At 29.7% G+C, this 18,061-nt stretch overlaps 2 protein-coding genes across 2 annotated transcripts; both read right to left on the bottom strand.

Moving 5' to 3' along the window:
• Positions 1-964: 964 nt before the first annotated feature.
• On the bottom strand, positions 965-3,725 carry LOC120579975 (transcription factor MYB3R-2-like). The gene is made up of 6 exons (XM_039832842.1): positions 3,628-3,725; positions 2,737-2,791; positions 2,541-2,598; positions 2,062-2,156; positions 1,851-1,954; positions 965-1,034 (listed from the first exon to the last, which is right to left on the bottom strand). The coding sequence occupies exons 1-6, from the start codon at positions 3,723-3,725 to the stop codon at positions 965-967; spliced, it is 480 nt and encodes a 159-aa protein (XP_039688776.1).
• Positions 3,726-7,911: 4,186 nt separating this feature from the next.
• LOC11430572 (16 kDa phloem protein 2) lies at positions 7,912-10,620 on the bottom strand. The gene is made up of 5 exons (XM_003588543.3): positions 10,502-10,620; positions 9,601-9,666; positions 9,379-9,505; positions 8,537-8,651; positions 7,912-8,172 (listed from the first exon to the last, which is right to left on the bottom strand). The coding sequence occupies exons 1-5, from the start codon at positions 10,566-10,568 to the stop codon at positions 8,158-8,160; spliced, it is 390 nt and encodes a 129-aa protein (XP_003588591.2). The 5' UTR covers positions 10,569-10,620; the 3' UTR covers positions 7,912-8,157.
• Between the last annotated feature and the right edge of the window lie 7,441 nt (positions 10,621-18,061).

Here is an 18,061-nt window from a genome sequence, read left to right as displayed (position 1 = left end):
GCAAAAACAAGTAACAAAAGTGCTTTGAATATTCATTTAAAATACAACTTTCTAGCACTTATCACAAACTAATCCTTACAAATTAATAGAATGATCAAATTGTTTGATATTAGAGTAAATTATACTACCTTCTTCTAAGAGATGTTTGAATTACACTCCCCTCCCCTCTTATGTTAAAATATACACTTTTCACCCTTGAAAAATAAAATTTATACTCTCATCCTTTATAAGATGCTTGAATTACAACTTCCACCCTTAATAATTGAATATGCTCTACACTTTAATTTATTTTAACATAAATAAATATTTTTATGATATATACTAATTTTGAACTACCATTTAAGAAAAAAAATTCATTTCTTTATAATTTAAATGTCGATGATAATTAAATTTGAATATTTTGCTATTAATTTAATAATTTAGAGTATAAAATTAACTTTTAAGTAACCATGTTTTATTGTCTTTAGTAATTTTTCAAATATTTTAATTTTATTTTGGGTTGTTTCGTATTTTATTATAGGGTTTAAAATGACATGTTAATGCAATTGTAAATAAAAAAATAGCGAAAAACACGTATTCAAATTTTGACTATATTAAAATAGACCCATAATACTATTTTTTCTTCTTCTGAAGTGTGTTAGATTTTTATTTTTTTTGCTAGATTATTAGAAATATAAAAAATATTGAGAGTAAAGTGTAGATTTTAACATAAGAGGGGAGCTGAATGTAATTCAAGCTTCTTTTAAGGGATGGAAGTGAAAAAATTTATAACATTAATCAATCTCTCACTTCATAAGTACTAGGGATTCTCTTTAAAAAAAAAAAAAAGTACTAGGGATTCCATTTGTAAGAACAACATAATTTCTAAGTGTAAAATAGATTATTAGCATACAAATTTAGGGATTTGGATCCTCTCATGCAGGCTAGTGATGCAACATTTTTTTTTTTTTATATAAACCATTATTTACACTTGAATAGAAGCCAAGCGGGCAACAAGCTGTGCCGTTAGACCTTTTTGGATGGCAAAACCAATCCTCGTAAACACAACATTACATGAAAAAACATTTACTGCATCATTGTACTATGAGAGAGAATCTGATTTCCAAATTTAGCATGTTAACTTGTATCTTAAGTATATAACATTAAAATGACATCCGGATCCGCTATCTTTAAGGCGGAAAAATCATAGCGACTACGTGTCTATTTCTCTTCTATATTGCTCTCTTTCACCTTATCTATAGTTTCTTTTTCATCTTTCCCTTTCAAAAGATACACTAAGGTATCTGTGACTTTCGCGCCATCAAAATCATCGAATCTCAATCCATTAAAATGGTTCCGAATCTACTACCTTTAAGATGGAAAAGTCACTATAACTTTGTGTCTATCTCTCTCCTATATTGCAACTTGTCCATGTTGTATCTTAGTTTAACATGGTCAAGGTATACTACCCTAAATTTTGTAAGAGTTTGCTTGATCACTAGACCTATCTATGTATTTTCTCATCTATATATCTTTTTTCTTTATCCTAAATCTACAATTCAAACAAAGCAATTGCATAGCATTTTAAATAACATGTTCTAGGTATATATAAAAGAAATCTCCTATCAATACCTTCCATGCAGAAATTTGGCTATTTCAGCCCAACTATTCCCATATATTTTGTGAGTCTTGATAAGAGTTGACTCCTCTTCTTTGGTCCATGGAGTTTTTTTTATATCTGGATTTAAATGATTATACCACCTAAAAGAAAAACAAATGTTTTACTTCCAATTTTCAAAGAAAAACATCCTTAAACCACTAAATGCAAATATCAGTGTAAGATAAGAATTGTGATTGAATATAACATTTACCTTTCTCTACATTGTTTACCTATGCGACCTGGTAAGGACTTTGCTACCTGAGACCAATTTTTTTTCCCATTTATCTTAACAAGCTCACTTAGTTGATTATCTTCCTGCAAACTCCAAATTCAGTGGTTAATTAAAAGAGCATAATCTCCAAATTCACTGGTTAATTAAAATAGCATAATCTCTAAATTCAGTGATATAACTTAATTTTTACCTGTTCTGACCAAGGTCCTTTGATAAGATCAGGATTCAAAACCTTTTGCCAACGATGCAGACATTGAACATCTGTTCTGCCAGTAACACATGCAGCTGCAAGGGATTATGTGGTCACTAAATAAACTTAACAAACAAAATGTGATTGAACAGAAAAAAAAAATGTCTCCCAATTTTGCTGCAAAATTCACATGTTCGCGCAGTAAACAGATTGGTAACTGTTGGATCGAGATCGAAAGGTGCAAAACGTAAGCAAATTTTGATATTTTTTGAATTCTAAAACATCGATCATGAAATTTGGACCTTCCAATCTTGATTTAACGATACTAATACATACGCTAACCGTGTGAACGCGTGGAATTTGTGACTGCAGTAAATCCAAATCTGACTATTTTGGTAGCAAATATCAACACTCAGAATTAAAGTTGTTCCTACTAGAAACAAATGTGAAAAGTTTTTCCAAATCTGACTATACCATACCTATCTTTTTCCAACTTTTTCCATTATACTTTTTTACAGCATCAATCAAAAGTTTATCCTGTAAATAAGAAAACAAGAAAAGTGAGATTCATGACTCTGTATAGATAATGATGTTATTGGCAAGAAATTCTCTTTGGTTGAATAGTTTCTTGGTAAACAAGTAACTTTAAGAATTGAATGGTTTGTTGATCCTTACCTCCTTCTCTGTCCAACCTCCTTTAGTTGATCTTCTTGTAGGACCAGTCACTCTTCTATTAGTCATGATAACAAGGAAAATGTGAGCAACAAAATAAGCACATTATGATACAAACACAAATAATGATGTATTAGATTATATACTATCTACACAAATAATGCAAAACTAGAAAGGAAGGGTTCTTTTGTCTACTACTCAATAATTAAACAAACAAGTTGTTAAAACAATGCAAAGATCCCATGCATTCACATGAAGATCATAAACTATAGAGATGAAAGTGACTTCGGTAATCCTGAACTCGTCCAGGAGGTTGGTAATGCTTGACCAATGATTATTCTATCCGTAATTCGAACTCTAGTGCTCTCAATCAGTTCAACATCGACTAAATTTTATTAACCACGTGAGTCCTTCCACTGTTTCAATTGAAATTCTTTTTATACTATTAGTGGCACAGGACTAATTAAAATTAATTTACCTTTTTCGCCAAACATGAGATAAACCTAGCTGGATATTAGTTTGTTTACATATGATTCATTTGTTCTGAAAGCTAAAATTAGACACTCTACCAGCTGGACATTATTTTGTTTACATATTTGGCAAATAGAAAAACAAAATCTTATAATATTACTAACATACATAAATAGGGTTACGATATCGATAAGCATACATATAGTTTAAAATTACGGTCTACAACCGCAATCGCAGCCGCATCAGCTGTAATACAAAGATTCACAATGCATGTAACCGTAACCTAGAATAGCAGCTAACCTATAATGTCACATAAATTTTTTTGATGTAACTGCATATGTGTCTAAGACTTTTCTAAGATTAAATTGTTACAAGATTTTGAAGCTTTTTGATTAAATAGAAATAGAACAGAAAAACACTAACCGTTGTTGAATAGAGGCAGGCCTTTGAGTTCCAAGAACGGGATTGCTTTCTTGTTCTGAAGAACTTGATGCACGATTCAAATCTTTATCATGTTCCATGATTCTTCTCAAAACTATGTAACAAAGAAATCAATATAACATTAAAAACCAAAGATTTTGCTCTTAAAATACGCAATTCAATAAGGATTCTTGAATTAATTTATATACCTGAAACGTGTTAATTGTTTTGTGTTCTCTACTATGGAAGCAAGAATCATAAAACAATTTTAGAAAACAAGGGTTAAATTAAAGGCATAATCAAAGGAAGCGTTATTACTGTGTGTGACTGATTGATGAAACAAAGTGGAAACGTTAAAATAATTTGTTAATGGAATTTTAGTTTTTGTTTTTCATGTCAATTTGTAACTGCCGCAAAGATAAATTAGGAAACCTAATATATAGGACGTGGATAGTAGTAGAGATTAGGGTATGGACAAAGAAGTAAGGGTACAAACAAGTGTGCGTACAAGGGTTGAATTTTTTTTCTTCCCAAAGTCAAATATTTTGTTTTATTTTTTTCTTGCTAAAGTCAAATATTTTGTTTTAATTTTTTAAAGAAGAAAAAATTATAATAAAAAGAGTGTAATTATATATGGACCGGAACAAAAACAACATTGAAAAACAGTATATATTATACCATTATATTTGTACTTTCACCCCTACAAACATGAAAGAAAGATGATAGATATATGGTCAAATGTTGTTTGAAATAACATGTAAAAAATAAGTTATAAGTTAGTAGAATAAACTATGAGCTTGTGATGAAAAGATAATTATCAAATAAGTCTTTTTCAATAATACAAATTTATAAGATAGCTTATTGGTCTTCCTAAACAGACACAAAAATCTAATAAAGAAAGTAGACATGTATAATAGGAAGATAGACATGTAGAAACTTGAACAAAGTTAGAAGGGGGACCAGTGGCCACAGTCCTCCCCAAACTTTGGAAGAAAAATAACTATACTAGTAAGTTACTATATTTTTCGATCTCAATTTTTTTCTTGTGGACTTTATACTATGTCGTAGAATAACCTTTTTCTGACTCAATATATACTATGTCTTAAACAACTAAGTTTCTTGGCTTTATTGCATTAATTCTTGACTAAAATTTTTAACACGGAAAACGAAAGAAGAGTTTTTTCTCCAATTTATAGAAGAATCTTAATCCTTCACTAGAATTCCAATTTATAATTCTGCACTGCAATTTCTCTCAAAAACACATAATCATTGTCTGTGACTTTGTTTTCACATTCTCAACCACTACTAATGTGGTTGTCATTGTATCCTCCTATATTTACATTTCCGTTGGTTCATATTTTCTTTCTATACTATTCAAATATCATTTTAGTCTCTCCATTTTTTGACAAACCAATATCATTCTCAACTTTTTTATATCTTTAAAATTTCTTATAATTTTGGATATCTGTTAATTTTAAATATATATTATAATTTCTTAATATCTTGTATATATTATGCATTTGAAAATTTATTTTTTATTCACTAAATTATACTGCCAACTTGGTCCTCCCTAAACTAAGTTTCTGGCTTTGTCCCTATGTAGAAGGTGGACAAATACATGTGAGGAAGATATGATGTGTGAAGAGCTGACTTTTTTATTACAACATGTTAATGATGTATTTTAGATGATGTATTTTGGATCACTTGTCTTTGTGATGTATTTTTGTGATGTGTTTTTTATGAATTGTCTTGACGATGTATCTTTTGGTTATATATTATGGATGGAACATCATTACAATGAAAAATTATGTTTACAAACTTTTTTTTTTTGAGGGATTTACAAACTTATTTAAGCATTATTACTATGAAAGGTTTTATGAGTTGTTATTGCATAGATTGAAGTTTTTTAAATTAGGGGCCAATATGAATTTTTATTGTTAATTTTAGAGTGCACTTTGCACATAAGTGACAAATTTCGGAGGGGATTTTGTCTGAATTTTATTGTAACGAAAACTAACATATTCACACATAATTTACTTAATACATTCATTTTTATTCAATGATGCATAATCATTTTAGACCAATGATAAATACATACTTGGTGTGAACCAAATATTTTTTCAAAACAAATAAAATACACAAAAATCATTTTATATACTCCAAATAATGCATAGATAATCGTTTTAGAACAACAATAAGTACATACTCATTTCCATGAAGTAAATTTACATGTGGGGGACAAAGTTTCCCTTGCAAAATCTCATTCCATAAAAGAAGATTAAAAAAAACACGGTGAATTCAAATAAGGGCAAATACCCCCTTAGAATTATGGGCAAATACCCCATGTGACCTGCCATTTTCTATCAAACACCCTTTCAACAAGGTTTTACAATTCGAGAGTTTATCTCAACTCGTTTTAGCTATGTAAACTCGTACGAGTTTACCTAAAATTAAATTATATAAAATTTATTATATATATATATATATATATATATATATATATATATATATATATATATATATACAATATGTAGGCTAATATTTAAACAAAACATAACCAATTAACCACAGTTAAATAATAAACTCTAACAATAAAAAACAAAATTTATCAGTACATTTAAACTGTGTTTCATCTTCAGCTGTAACTTTAACTTCAATTATTCCATTTTTTTCATTTAAATACTTGAGCAAGTAATATATTTGAGTGATTTCAAATCAATCAATAATAACAAGCTTTTGAATGCATTCCCTAAAATTCAATGTATGTCATTGCCACGCATTGATGTAGCTTTTGTACATAACAAGAATGGAAAAAATGAGTTATGTTAACCGTAAAGTCAACATTTCAGCAATTTGGGATTGAAAAAAGAATTGGATTTTGAAAGAAAATGAGACAAAAAAAAAAAACCAAAAAAAAAAATTAAAAAAATAAAAAGGTAAACTCAGACGAGTTTATCGAGTTTAACACGCGTTAACTCAGTCAAACTCGTCAAACTTTCCGATTTCACCAAAAACCGAGTTTACCTCCGAGTTTACACGTTTTTACCACCTAAAAACGTAAACTCAGACGAATTTACGAGTTAACACTCGATTTGTGGAACAGTACCTTTCAGTGTCATATGGACATTTAAGAGACATGTAACAGAGTAAATGGATGGAGACTAACTTGCATGACACAGATTTACAATTTGAGGAGAGTATTTTTCTTTTTTAAAATTTCTGGAGGGTAATTGCAAGATTTTACGATTCATAAACCATACTTTATAGGTTTATCAATGTGGGAGATTCTTTAGCGAGATTCTTTAGCACCACTTATCAGTATTAGTCATCAGCTGTAAACCATCAGCCACCAACTAATTTATCACTTATCCGTTATTTTTATCATACAGAGAAAAAAAAGAATAATTCAACAGCTTCTTTCGTTAGCACAAGCATTTATATCCACCACACTCACACTAACACGAAGAACATTTAGTCGCTCAATTGCTTCTTCAAGCCATCGTTTTCTTTTCTAAGAAGATGGGTGATATAATGTGCTAATAATTATTTAATTTTGTTTTTCAATCCCATTGCAATGCATCAAATATATGAAATAATACATTGAAATAAATTATGTTACGATAGCAAAATAAATAAATTATATATAAACAAATAGTAATACTCATTTAGATTAAATTCAACCTCATGCGTTCTGAATGCATCACTACAATCTACACATAGTTCCACTCTAGTATTGTGTTTCTAACCAGTATTATACTGAAGTCAATTTGGGTAGTTCAAGAGAGATGAGTGTTTCTTCATGTTTGGAAACGTATAATGCCTCCAAAGGTGATTATTTTCTCGTGAAAATTGTTACATTGTTATTTGCTAATGTGAATGGATTATAATTCATATGGTCTTGTTAACCGGTGCCCTCAGGGGCAATGGTTAAGAAAATTAAAAATTGTAGTTTTGCATTGAAAATTACAACCTTATGACTTTTAGGAAGTTGAATTCAACACTTTTCACCGTTTATTAACAAATTATTTTTATTTATGTTCTCTTAACCAATGCCCAAGGACACGATATAACAATCAACTTTATATATGCATCGTACGGTACCAGAGTCACACTACCAAAGTCCCAACCCGTCTCTTTCAAAAGGCAAGCATTACGTAAGCCCTATTCAGTATTTTATCAAGAGAGTGGATAATTTATCAAGAATAAGGTCAGAAAAGACATATCTATGTGTTTGGACATATTCTATTTGGAAGTTTAAGATTATAGTTTCAAACATACTAACCATTGTTGCAGTTCTAACTCGTCATCTATGATAGAATTGACTGCAGAAATATACCCAAATATAACTAGAACATACTAAGTTAGGTAAACTTAAGTTGAAATTCAAAAGGCATATGTTTCAAACATAATAACCATTGTTGCTTATTTGTTTCAAAGAAATTTCTAGGCCAGTACAAGAAATGTTGGTAGAACTACCAATTATTATTTTAGTCTCTCCATCCATCAATCAATCTGACTTTGCCCTAGCCAAGTTCAATACCGCCCACCCTGCAATCAAAATTTCAAAAGAATTAAATTGGGTTTAGCACACACAATAAGCATCATAGCTACATGAATTTGATTATTTGCTTGCAATTTCTTATGTAAATTCTTATAAATGTGTTGCAATTTTTTTTTACCTAGACTTTATAATATTTCTGGCTCCGTCAATGTATTCAGGACCTACTTGTCCAACTATTTAATTACAAATTTGGACAAAAACACAAAAAAAAAAAATCTCGCATCCAAATGGATAAATTCAGACAAAACGGTGTTTTTTATCCATCTGAATGGATAAATTTTGACTCGAGCGATTTTTAAAAACTGTCGGGTGGAAAAAGAAGCTCTCAAACTAATAATAAAACAAATTTACCTCAGGATGAAAAGTGAGAGCCACATGAACCTCTCCACAGTAATTCTGCTGCTTCACAACATTATAAGCAGTTTCTGGTATGCTCCCATACTCAAGAACTGGTCCCAAATGAATTCTGTATATGTTTGGGAAACAAGTTCGTTGGAATCAATTCATTAATCATTTTATTTCAAAATACATAGGTTCTTGCACCATTTTTTCCTCCTTTTAATAAATAAATATGAATATTATTAACAAAGTAATAGTTAATAGGGTTAAATATGTTTTTGGTCCCTATAAATATACAAACTTTTCGTTTTAGTCCCTCTAAAATTTTCCTTCAACTTTCAGTCCCTAAATTTTTCTTCATCTTCATTTTTGATCCCTCTCTTAAAGTAAACTCATATGTAGAATACATATTTTTGAATAAAATTGTGCAGAAAAATGCATAATATTATAAGAAACTCTCCCAAAAAAAAATTAGATTTTTTTAACAAAACATGAATTTAATATGAATTTTTATATGTTTGATGGTTAAATATTTATAATTAATTTATGTTTTGTTAAAAAATTCTAATTTTTCGGGTTAATATTTTTTACAATATTCTACACATTTCTGCACAATTTTATTAAAAAAAATACAAAAATTAACTTAAAAATAGGGACCAAAAGTAGTGATTGAAAATTTTATAGAGACTAAAAGTTGAAGAAAAAATTTAGAAGGATTAAAACAAAAAGTTGGCATATTTATAGAGATCAAAAATATATTTAGCCCTAGTTAATATTACATAGAAAATGATAAATAAATAAACAATTTTAATAGAAAACCAATATGGTTAAAAAGTTAGGATAGAGTAACATACTTTACTTCACCAAGCAAGTCATCCTTGGTAAATGTGTCTTCATCCATTAGCCTTAAATTAAGCTCAGCAGCATTGTCAGAAACTGTGAAAAGGAAGCTTTCATTCCAACGGGGATTTGATCCTGCATCTATAACACATTTGAATTGATTCAGTGCCAATGTTTTAGCAATATTCATGTCAATTGGAAATGGTAAAGACTGGAAAACAAATAGTAAAACTTACTTTTGGCTACACTGCTTTTATGCTCTTGAGATCGATAGGAGAGGATCACGTAGGGATCCATTTTCTCTGCTAATATAAAATGATATATGATAAATAAAAATAATCATTTTTTGCAGAATAAACAATGATATATGATAAATATTGATTATTTTAATTTGAAAATTGTTAAACTTAAAGGTATATCGAAATAAAAAAGAGAGTATTAAATATAGATTTTGACCAAAGTTACTCCACTCAAGCTTTGGTCTAACTTGCTTTGAAACAGTAAAAATTTACCATTTTAAGTTGGAAAATGTATTTTCATTTTGGTTTTTAGAACTAAATCATCAAAATCAGAATGTGGAGTGCTCAATCTTGATTTGATGGTCTAGAAAGCGATAGATGCCTCAAATGTGTTGATTCAAGGGAATCCAAGAACATAGTTTGATTTTTATTTTCTATATAGTTGACAAAAACATGTCTTTGATGCAATCACGTGATCTTGACCATCTCATCAAGATCTGTCAATATTTTGATTTTGATCAATCAAAGTATAAATAAAAAATTAAAATATTAGTATTTCGATCTTTAATCATGAGTGATTATAATGACAGTATGACTTTAATAAATCTAAATCGAATTTTGATTTCACGAATCCATAAATCAAAGAATCAATAATTTGGACTCTTTGCATCGTCAAGATTGATGGGTCACTTGTCAATTTAAAATTTTGGATATAGTTTATCAAAGTTGAAACATAAATCATTTTATTTTGATTTGAAAATTCATGACCCATATCAATATCATGCATAATTCTGGACAGTAGAAAATTCAATTTTTTGAGAAGTAAAGTCAAAATTAATTCCACTATACTAAAAAAACTGAAAATTATACTAAACAATATTGAATTTACAATACTTACCGAACAAATCACTGTCATGGAGGTCTTTTGCTCCAATGAGAACAACTTCAAGGGTCCCACGAGGCATCTTTGACCACAATTTTCTCTTAGAAGCTAGAAATTGAAATACTCTTTGATGAATGCCCAAACCCCCTCAAGCAATTTATGTAGTGGGAGAATTAAAGGAATTACATTTGAAGAATTAATATTGTCTTTTTCTTTTGACCAAAAAAATTAATATTGGTTATTTTAATTTGAAAATTGCGAAACTCAGATGTATATCGAAATAAAAAAGGGAGTATTAAATGTAGATTTTGACCAAAGTTACTCCACTAAAACTTTGGTCAAACTTGCTTTGAAACGGTAAAAATTTACCACATTGAGTCGGAAAATATATTTTGATTTTGCTTTTTAGAACGAAATCATTAAAATGTGAATGTGAGGTGTCCGGTCTTGATTTGATGGTCTAAATAGCAATATGAGTCTCAAATGCGGTTGATTCAAGGAAATCTAAGAACATAAGTTGATTTGTATTTTCTATATAATTGACAAACATGAATTTTATGCAATCATGTAATCTTTTTTTGGTGTACATGCAATCACGTAATCTGAACCATCTTATCGTTTAACTCTATAAATAATTGAAATTAAAAGTTATTGAAAAAATCTTGTTGTAACTTGTAAGGAAGTTAAAAGGCTTAAATATATATTTCATCCTTGCAATTAAAGGTCGTTTAAAAATTGGTCCCTGTATTCGCTAATCCTTGCAAACTAGTCTTGCAATCATTAATCATTTAAAATTTCGTCCTTTGACCAACTTATTCACTGCCACGTCACTAATTTGATGATGTGGCAATCACTACCACTCATGAAATTCCAATTTTACCCTTAAGAAGAGGACAAAATATTGAAGAAAGAATTGAAAACCCAGGGGTAAAATTGGAATTTCATGTATGACAGTGATTGCCACATCATCAAATTAGTGACATGACAGTGATTAAGTGGGGAGAGGGACGAAATTTTAAATGATTAAACAATGCAAGGGTAAATTGCCAGGATTAGCGATTACAGGGACCAATATTTTTAAACGACCTCTAATTGCAAAGATGAAATACATATTTATACCAAGTTAAAAATATAAACGATTTGATGGAAATAAATTTTACCCTCTCAAAAGAAATTAAAAAGTTGAAATCGCAATTTCTACAAAAATAATACTATAATATTAATCTTTTTCACTTGTATCGGTACAACATCCCTTAACATTTTTCATACTTACACTATACTTTTGACACGCGCATTGCCCGAGTGTATTAAAAAACATACAAGAACTTTAATAGAGATCCACTATTAAAATCAAAATCATTATAATATATCCTTCAAAGGCATTTGGATCTTAACAAACAAAATAGCTTAATCTTACCAAAGACATTATCTATACTCAACATCAGAACGTCACTGTATTCATATTGTCATGAAAAATCTCATAATAATGCATTGCATTTATTCTACAAAGAGATCCGCCTATCGCGGTAAAGGGAAAAAAAATTAGCCTTAGACATGAATCACTAAAGGAGTGAGACATATGTATTAGAAATGTATCGGTACAACATCCCTTAACATTTTTCATACTTACACTATACTTTTGACACGCGCATTGCCCGAGTGTATTAAAAAACATACAAGAACTTTAATAGAGATCCACTATTAAAATCAAAATCATTATAATATATCCTTCAAAGGCATTTGGATCTTAACAAACAAATTAGCTTAATCTTACCAAAGACATTATCTATACTCAACATCAGAACGTCACTGTATTCATATTGTCATGAAAAATCTCATAATAATGCATTGCATTTATTCTACAAAGAGATCCGCCTATCGCGGTAAAGGGAAAAAAAATTAGCCTTAGACATGAATCACTAAAGGAGTGAGACATATGTATTAGAAAATTGGCGAAATACCTCTCCGGATCCTTTAAGTTTCATATTTGTTTTAGATAGACCCTTTAAGTTTCTAAGGTTTCAGATAGGTCTTTTAAGTTTGAAGTTTGTTTCGGATAGGTCCTTTAAGTTTCTAAGGTTTTCAGATAGGTCCTTTAAGTTTCGAGTTTGTTTTAGATAGGTCATTTCTATCAACCTCCGTTAAGTCAAAGTTGATTTGATAGAAATGACTTATCTGAAATAAACTCGAAACTTAAAGGACCTATCTGAAATCTTAGAAACTTAAAGGGCCTATCTGAAACAAACTCGAAACTTAAAGAACATGTCTGAAACCTTAGAAATTTAAAGGACCTATCTAAAACAAACATGAAATTTAAAGAACCCAAAATATATTTGGCCTAAAAAATTTATGCAAACATCACTTTTTAATAACGCCTTGTGGAAGAATGAGCTCCTAAATATATTGCAAAGAATGATTTACTTCAATAACTTGAAGTAAAATATTTTTGACCAAACTATAGTTGATTTTGATTAATATAATAAAAAAAAAGTTTAACAAATTGGCTAAATGAAAAATAAGATACTTAATACATAAGGTCTTTTTTAGGACAGCAATGCAGTGGTAAGGACATTTAAATCACAAGGTCGTTGTTTCTATATGCATAAGGTCTTTTTTAGTTAATTTCTTCTCCATCAAGACCATCTAACCGTCCCCTCCAAATTGCTTAATCTATAAAATTAGAAAAAATAGTAAAAAAATGCCTTTCACCATATCAAATCAAAACCCGAGCTGCACAATAGATCATAACAAACACATTATATTAAATGTGAAACCCTCTTAGCATAAATAAAAGTAGAATTATGCCACCAACCATATATATGCAAAATCCGTATAGCTTGTGGATGAACTAGATGCTTTCATGTACTCAAACTCACCGCATCAAAATTCCCATATTATTTAATTCTCTTCTTAATTTACGTTTAGCAACTCAACGATAATTGTTTCATTATACCCCCTATAACGTCAAAATACTTGAAAAATCAACTTCACATAATTAAGTTATTCAAAATCTTGTGTCATGCATTGGATAGATGCAAAACTTGAAAGAAAGAAAAAAAACAATGCTATGAAGAAAGAGGGGTCGATTCTCCTCCGCACCTAAAATGCACAATGGCCTCCTACTTCAATTTTGGGGTCGAAAGGCATTTGAAATCGAGGAAATAGAAAATAGAGAAGTGGGAGGATTTAGTAGGATTTTAAAATAAGTGATATGTAATGAGAAAGGAAAAACATCTAAATAAAAATTTCTAAATTTTAATTGAGGAAAGAGAAGTGATATCGTACAATATCAATGTTTTGATGGCTTATTGTTTGTATGCATGAGTGTTTGGAAAGTTTAACAAAGCAAGGGTTCATTTTAAGTTATGAATTAGGGTTTTAGACTCTTTACAATACATTTCTTGAAGAAAAGATAACTTATGGGTACATCTTAGTAAACTATTTTTTGACTAAATCTTTTCGTACTTATTTTTAAGGATAAATCATGTCGTGCTTATTTCTCCTCTCAATAAATTAGAAATATCAATTACAATAAAAAATAATTACAATTCAATTCCTAGTAAAAAATGAAGTAGTGATTGAGATGGGCGGAACCACATAGTTGAGGGGCGTGCAACCTTTCAATACGCTACGTTGGTTCTTTTGACTTTCATAAATGAAAAAAAGAATGAACACGAGAATCGATCTCATGTCCTAAGGCCGACGCAACAATTACTCAGCCATCGGATAACATAATTTCAATTTTTTGATTGGGTAAAATTAAAAAATTCTAATTGGGTAAAATTAAAAAATTCTAATCTTAGTAGTTTAAATTATAAATTAATAAGAAAAATTACTAAACCAAATTTGTTGTATGTTATATGGTGGCGTCTAAGGTGAACCATCAACCAAGTGGTTCATTGGTGGACCACTTTTATACACCATTAGATCTATTACAAGATAATTAAAGGTTAAAACGATTTAGAAATAAAAGTGAGAACACATGTATATTCTCACGCACAATACCTAGTCCCACCCACCCCTCTCCGCTCTTCTCATCTCTGTAATGTTTCCATGTAAGAAGTAGAACTCCAAAACCACAACATCTCCTCTCTTAAAGGTCCATTAAAAGATATAATTATAGCATTAACCCCTTAATTTCATTCAATATAGCAATGATTTGTTAATTGAATAAAAACCATATTTTTTTCTTCAACCGGGATGATTAGGAAAGGAAAAAATCTCCAAAACTGAAACATTAAAAGGATACATTGAAACCTATTTCTCTGCAACAGTTTCACACATGCCTTCTTTTTATCGTTTTTTTTTGTTGTGAAAAATGAGAAATTAGAAGTTACTTGGTTGTAAAAAAATTCTGCATAATAAAATTGTATTGTTTTTTTTGTTAAACCTTAATTGTATGTTTGAAGCTTGAGAGCAGGGGATCTTGATTTATGATTTAGATAAGGTTATTGTTGCCGTTCAAAAAAAATGAGGTTATTGTTGTGGTTTTCTTCAACTTTGACGAAAATAGGAAGTGATTGTAATTATATAAGGAGTAGTGTTATTTGAACAACTCTTTTAGTACAACTTTTGTGACAACCTTGTTATTCTTTCTTCTCATTGGTCAATAACAATTGAGAGAAAAAAAAGAAGAGATGGAATAAGAAGATAATGTGAGTATGATAGAGAAAGTTGTACAAAAATTGTACAAAAATGGTTGTACAAATATCATTTCTCTTATATAAGCATGAATTCCAAGGGGTTCCAAAATGAGCCATGGTTGTCCGCCGGTGGAAGAGGTGGGAGGAAAGTGGCAGATATGAGAGGACAGCGGTGGTGAACATTTCCCTGCCTGAAGTCGATGCATATGTCATGAATAAAATGGGAGGAAGAGAACAACAATAGTTTATTTAAGAAAAGAAATAAAATAAAATCATAAGAAAGTTGTGATCTAGTGTGTAATAGCATATGTGAACTTGATGATCGATCTAATGGCTCTCAATAATTATTCAGAGTGGTTCATCGGTGAGGGACTTAATAGAACTCTCACCCTAGAATCCATCGTGTTATATGCAGCAGTTAAAAGAAAAGTATTTTCAAGTCTCTTAATCAAATTGACGCCTAAACCACCAACCATCATTGAACTACATGCCATCACTTCTCGGCGAGATACTGTCTCAAATCTGTCGATTGAGGATGCGGCGGCGACAACACTCTTGTCTAAGAGATGGAACGACCTACGACCTTTGATTGGTTGTTCCTGATCTAAAATTTGACGGCTACGGAAAAGATGTCACCAAATTCGTCATCAGGGTTTTTTACGGTTTTGTTAGGTCGTGATATTCGGCTATCAATCTGATCCCTGACGCTGAGATACACAGATGGAATCGACGTTATCTTTTCAATAGCTTTATGGAAGCTTCAATTCAGAGGAAACTATAGTTTCTTGAACTCAATATGCTAGCGAAGCAGTGTTTAAGAATAACTCTCGTCGAAATCAAATTCAACAACCTAATCGTCATGTACCTATCTCTAAAGTTGAACTGCCGTGATTGAGATCCTTGCGTTTACAAGTTTTTGAAGAATTTGAACGCTATTCAGGGACCTCTGAATTGAAATTGAAGAATAGCATTAAAGATTTCAATTCTAAAAAGAGTCTCTTTACTTCTCTTCCTTCGTTCCGTTTTGTCTCCTCTCAAGTCACATCCCTAGTCTTAAAACAGGTTAGTTTCAGACTTGGGTTATAAGGTTACAGGGTTTACATAATTTTTATAAAAGTGTGAAATTTGTTTTTTTTTTAAAACCCAGATAGAGTTTAATTTTTTGGCTCATTAAAATGTTAAATTTCCTAAACTTTTTTGGTTCATTTTTTTCTTGATTGAAGCTTCTGTAAATTTAGGGTTTATCAAGTTACAAAAAGTTGTTCTGTAAATTTGGTTGTTTTTAAAAACCTAGTTTGGTTTTATGTGTGTTGTTTTCTTATGATCGTCTCACTATCTTTTGATTGCTATTTTAGCCTCATATAGCTATTATTATTATTATTGGACACTACATTTATAGTTAACTATATTCACAATTTTATAATATGTATACACTAAATAAAATATGATATACACAAATAGACATAGAATTCTACTTTTGATGTTATAATTATATTCAATATTTCTTTTAATGCCGAAATGGTCATTTCTTGTTAAGAAGGTTTATACTTCTACAATCTCATTACACTGAAAATATTTTTATTCAACAAAAATGGAAAAAGTCTTAACTCCAAGTGGATATGGATAATAGAGATTCTCAAAAACAGCAAACTACTAAAAATTTTACTATTAATGAGGTTGATAAAAGTTCAAATTATATAAAACGGCTTGTATGTGGATAATTGGAAGGACCTAGATGATGATATTCCATGTGCTTTAATCACGTTGATGTGTATAAGGTGCTCTATTTACCGGAACTTCCTTCCGTTTGACATGAAATCTTTTTCTTAAGAGATAATCTTATCTTATAATTTAATTTCGACTCTTCGACTATTCTCTTTCTTAATTTTTTTTTCTTATTATGTTGTAATACTACCAAAAAAAATGTAGAGTTTTTTTTTGAAGGAAGGAAAAAAAGAATGTAGAGTTAGTGAGTTACAATTTGTAACATTAATATAAGAAATTCTAAATCCTAAAAAGTAATGGGGATAGAAAGTGTTGATGGGATTAATTGTAAAGTATACTTATTTACAAGAACTTAGTCTGATCCGTAGGGGTTGTAAGGTTGTTTTTACATTTTTTTTAAAGGAAGGTTGTTTTTGCATGAGTAAAAAAACATAAATAAATATAATTTTTGGTTATTTGTTTTTAGCAGTATTCCAAAGGTATTATGCGATAAACTTGTTTTTCCAATTCTGACTTTGTTTAATTGAAATATATTAATTTTTATTTTTTGTAAATAAGATTAAAATAAGATTTTTTTTTTAGTTTCCAATGTTGCTCACATTGTATTGAAGTTATTCTTATTTTAATATGATTTAATTATTTTATTTTTTTGAAGAAATTTAATTATTTTTTTAATTAATATTAATAATTTAAATATATATTATATATAAAGGAAATACATGAATTTGGTCTGATTTTTTCCTTTTCAATTTTGCCCTTCATTTAAAGTACTTTATTTACTATTTTTGCCTTTTTATAATATTACTTAAATTATTGGTTAAAAAACAGCTAAATACCGTTGAAATAGGAACCACCTCACTATAACAAAAACAAGTTTATTTATAACAATGTGATAGATTTTGGACTAAATTTTCATTATTTTAATTATATCATTAAACAATTTTTAATGATATATTATTAATGTATATGTTATTGTCTTTTGCAATCTAACCAATCTGAAAGTGTTCCTATACAATAACAATGGAAAAGCTTTGAACTCCAAATGGATATTGGCTTATGGAAATCCTCAGAAGCAGTACAAAACTTCAAAATTTGATAATTAATGAAGTTGTTAGGACTTGTACGTAGATAACTGGGAGGACTCAAATATGTCACGTACCTACCCTCCAAAGTGGAACTCCCATGTCTTAGATCCTAACGTTTAGAG

The sequence above is a fragment of the Medicago truncatula genome, chromosome 1 (assembly GCF_003473485.1).
Source record: "Medicago truncatula cultivar Jemalong A17 chromosome 1, MtrunA17r5.0-ANR, whole genome shotgun sequence".
In the NCBI taxonomy this organism is placed as follows: domain Eukaryota; kingdom Viridiplantae; phylum Streptophyta; class Magnoliopsida; order Fabales; family Fabaceae; genus Medicago; species Medicago truncatula.
Note: the sequence above shows the minus strand (reverse complement) of the source record. Positions and strands in the feature narration are given on the sequence as shown.

Bases quoted from the DNA above. Each gene is read 5' to 3' on its own strand.
- LOC11430572 (XM_003588543.3), bottom strand. From the start codon at position 10,568: ATGCCTCGTGGGACCCTTGAAGTTGTTCTCATTGGAGCAAAAGACCTC. The intron at 9,667-10,501 runs GTAAGTATTGTA...TTATATTAGCAG, and splicing joins CCATGACAGTGATTTGTTCG to AGAAAATGGATCCCTACGTG. The intron at 9,506-9,600 runs GTAAGTTTTACT...AATGTGTTATAG, and splicing joins TAAAAGCAGTGTAGCCAAAA to ATGCAGGATCAAATCCCCGT.
- LOC120579975 (XM_039832842.1), bottom strand. From the start codon at position 3,725: ATGGAACATGATAAAGATTTGAATCGTGCATCAAGTTCTTCAGAACAA. The intron at 2,792-3,627 runs GTTAGTGTTTTT...CATGACTAATAG, and splicing joins CCTGCCTCTATTCAACAACG to AAGAGTGACTGGTCCTACAA. The intron at 2,157-2,540 runs GTATGGTATAGT...AATCCCTTGCAG, and splicing joins AAAAAGTTGGAAAAAGATAG to CTGCATGTGTTACTGGCAGA.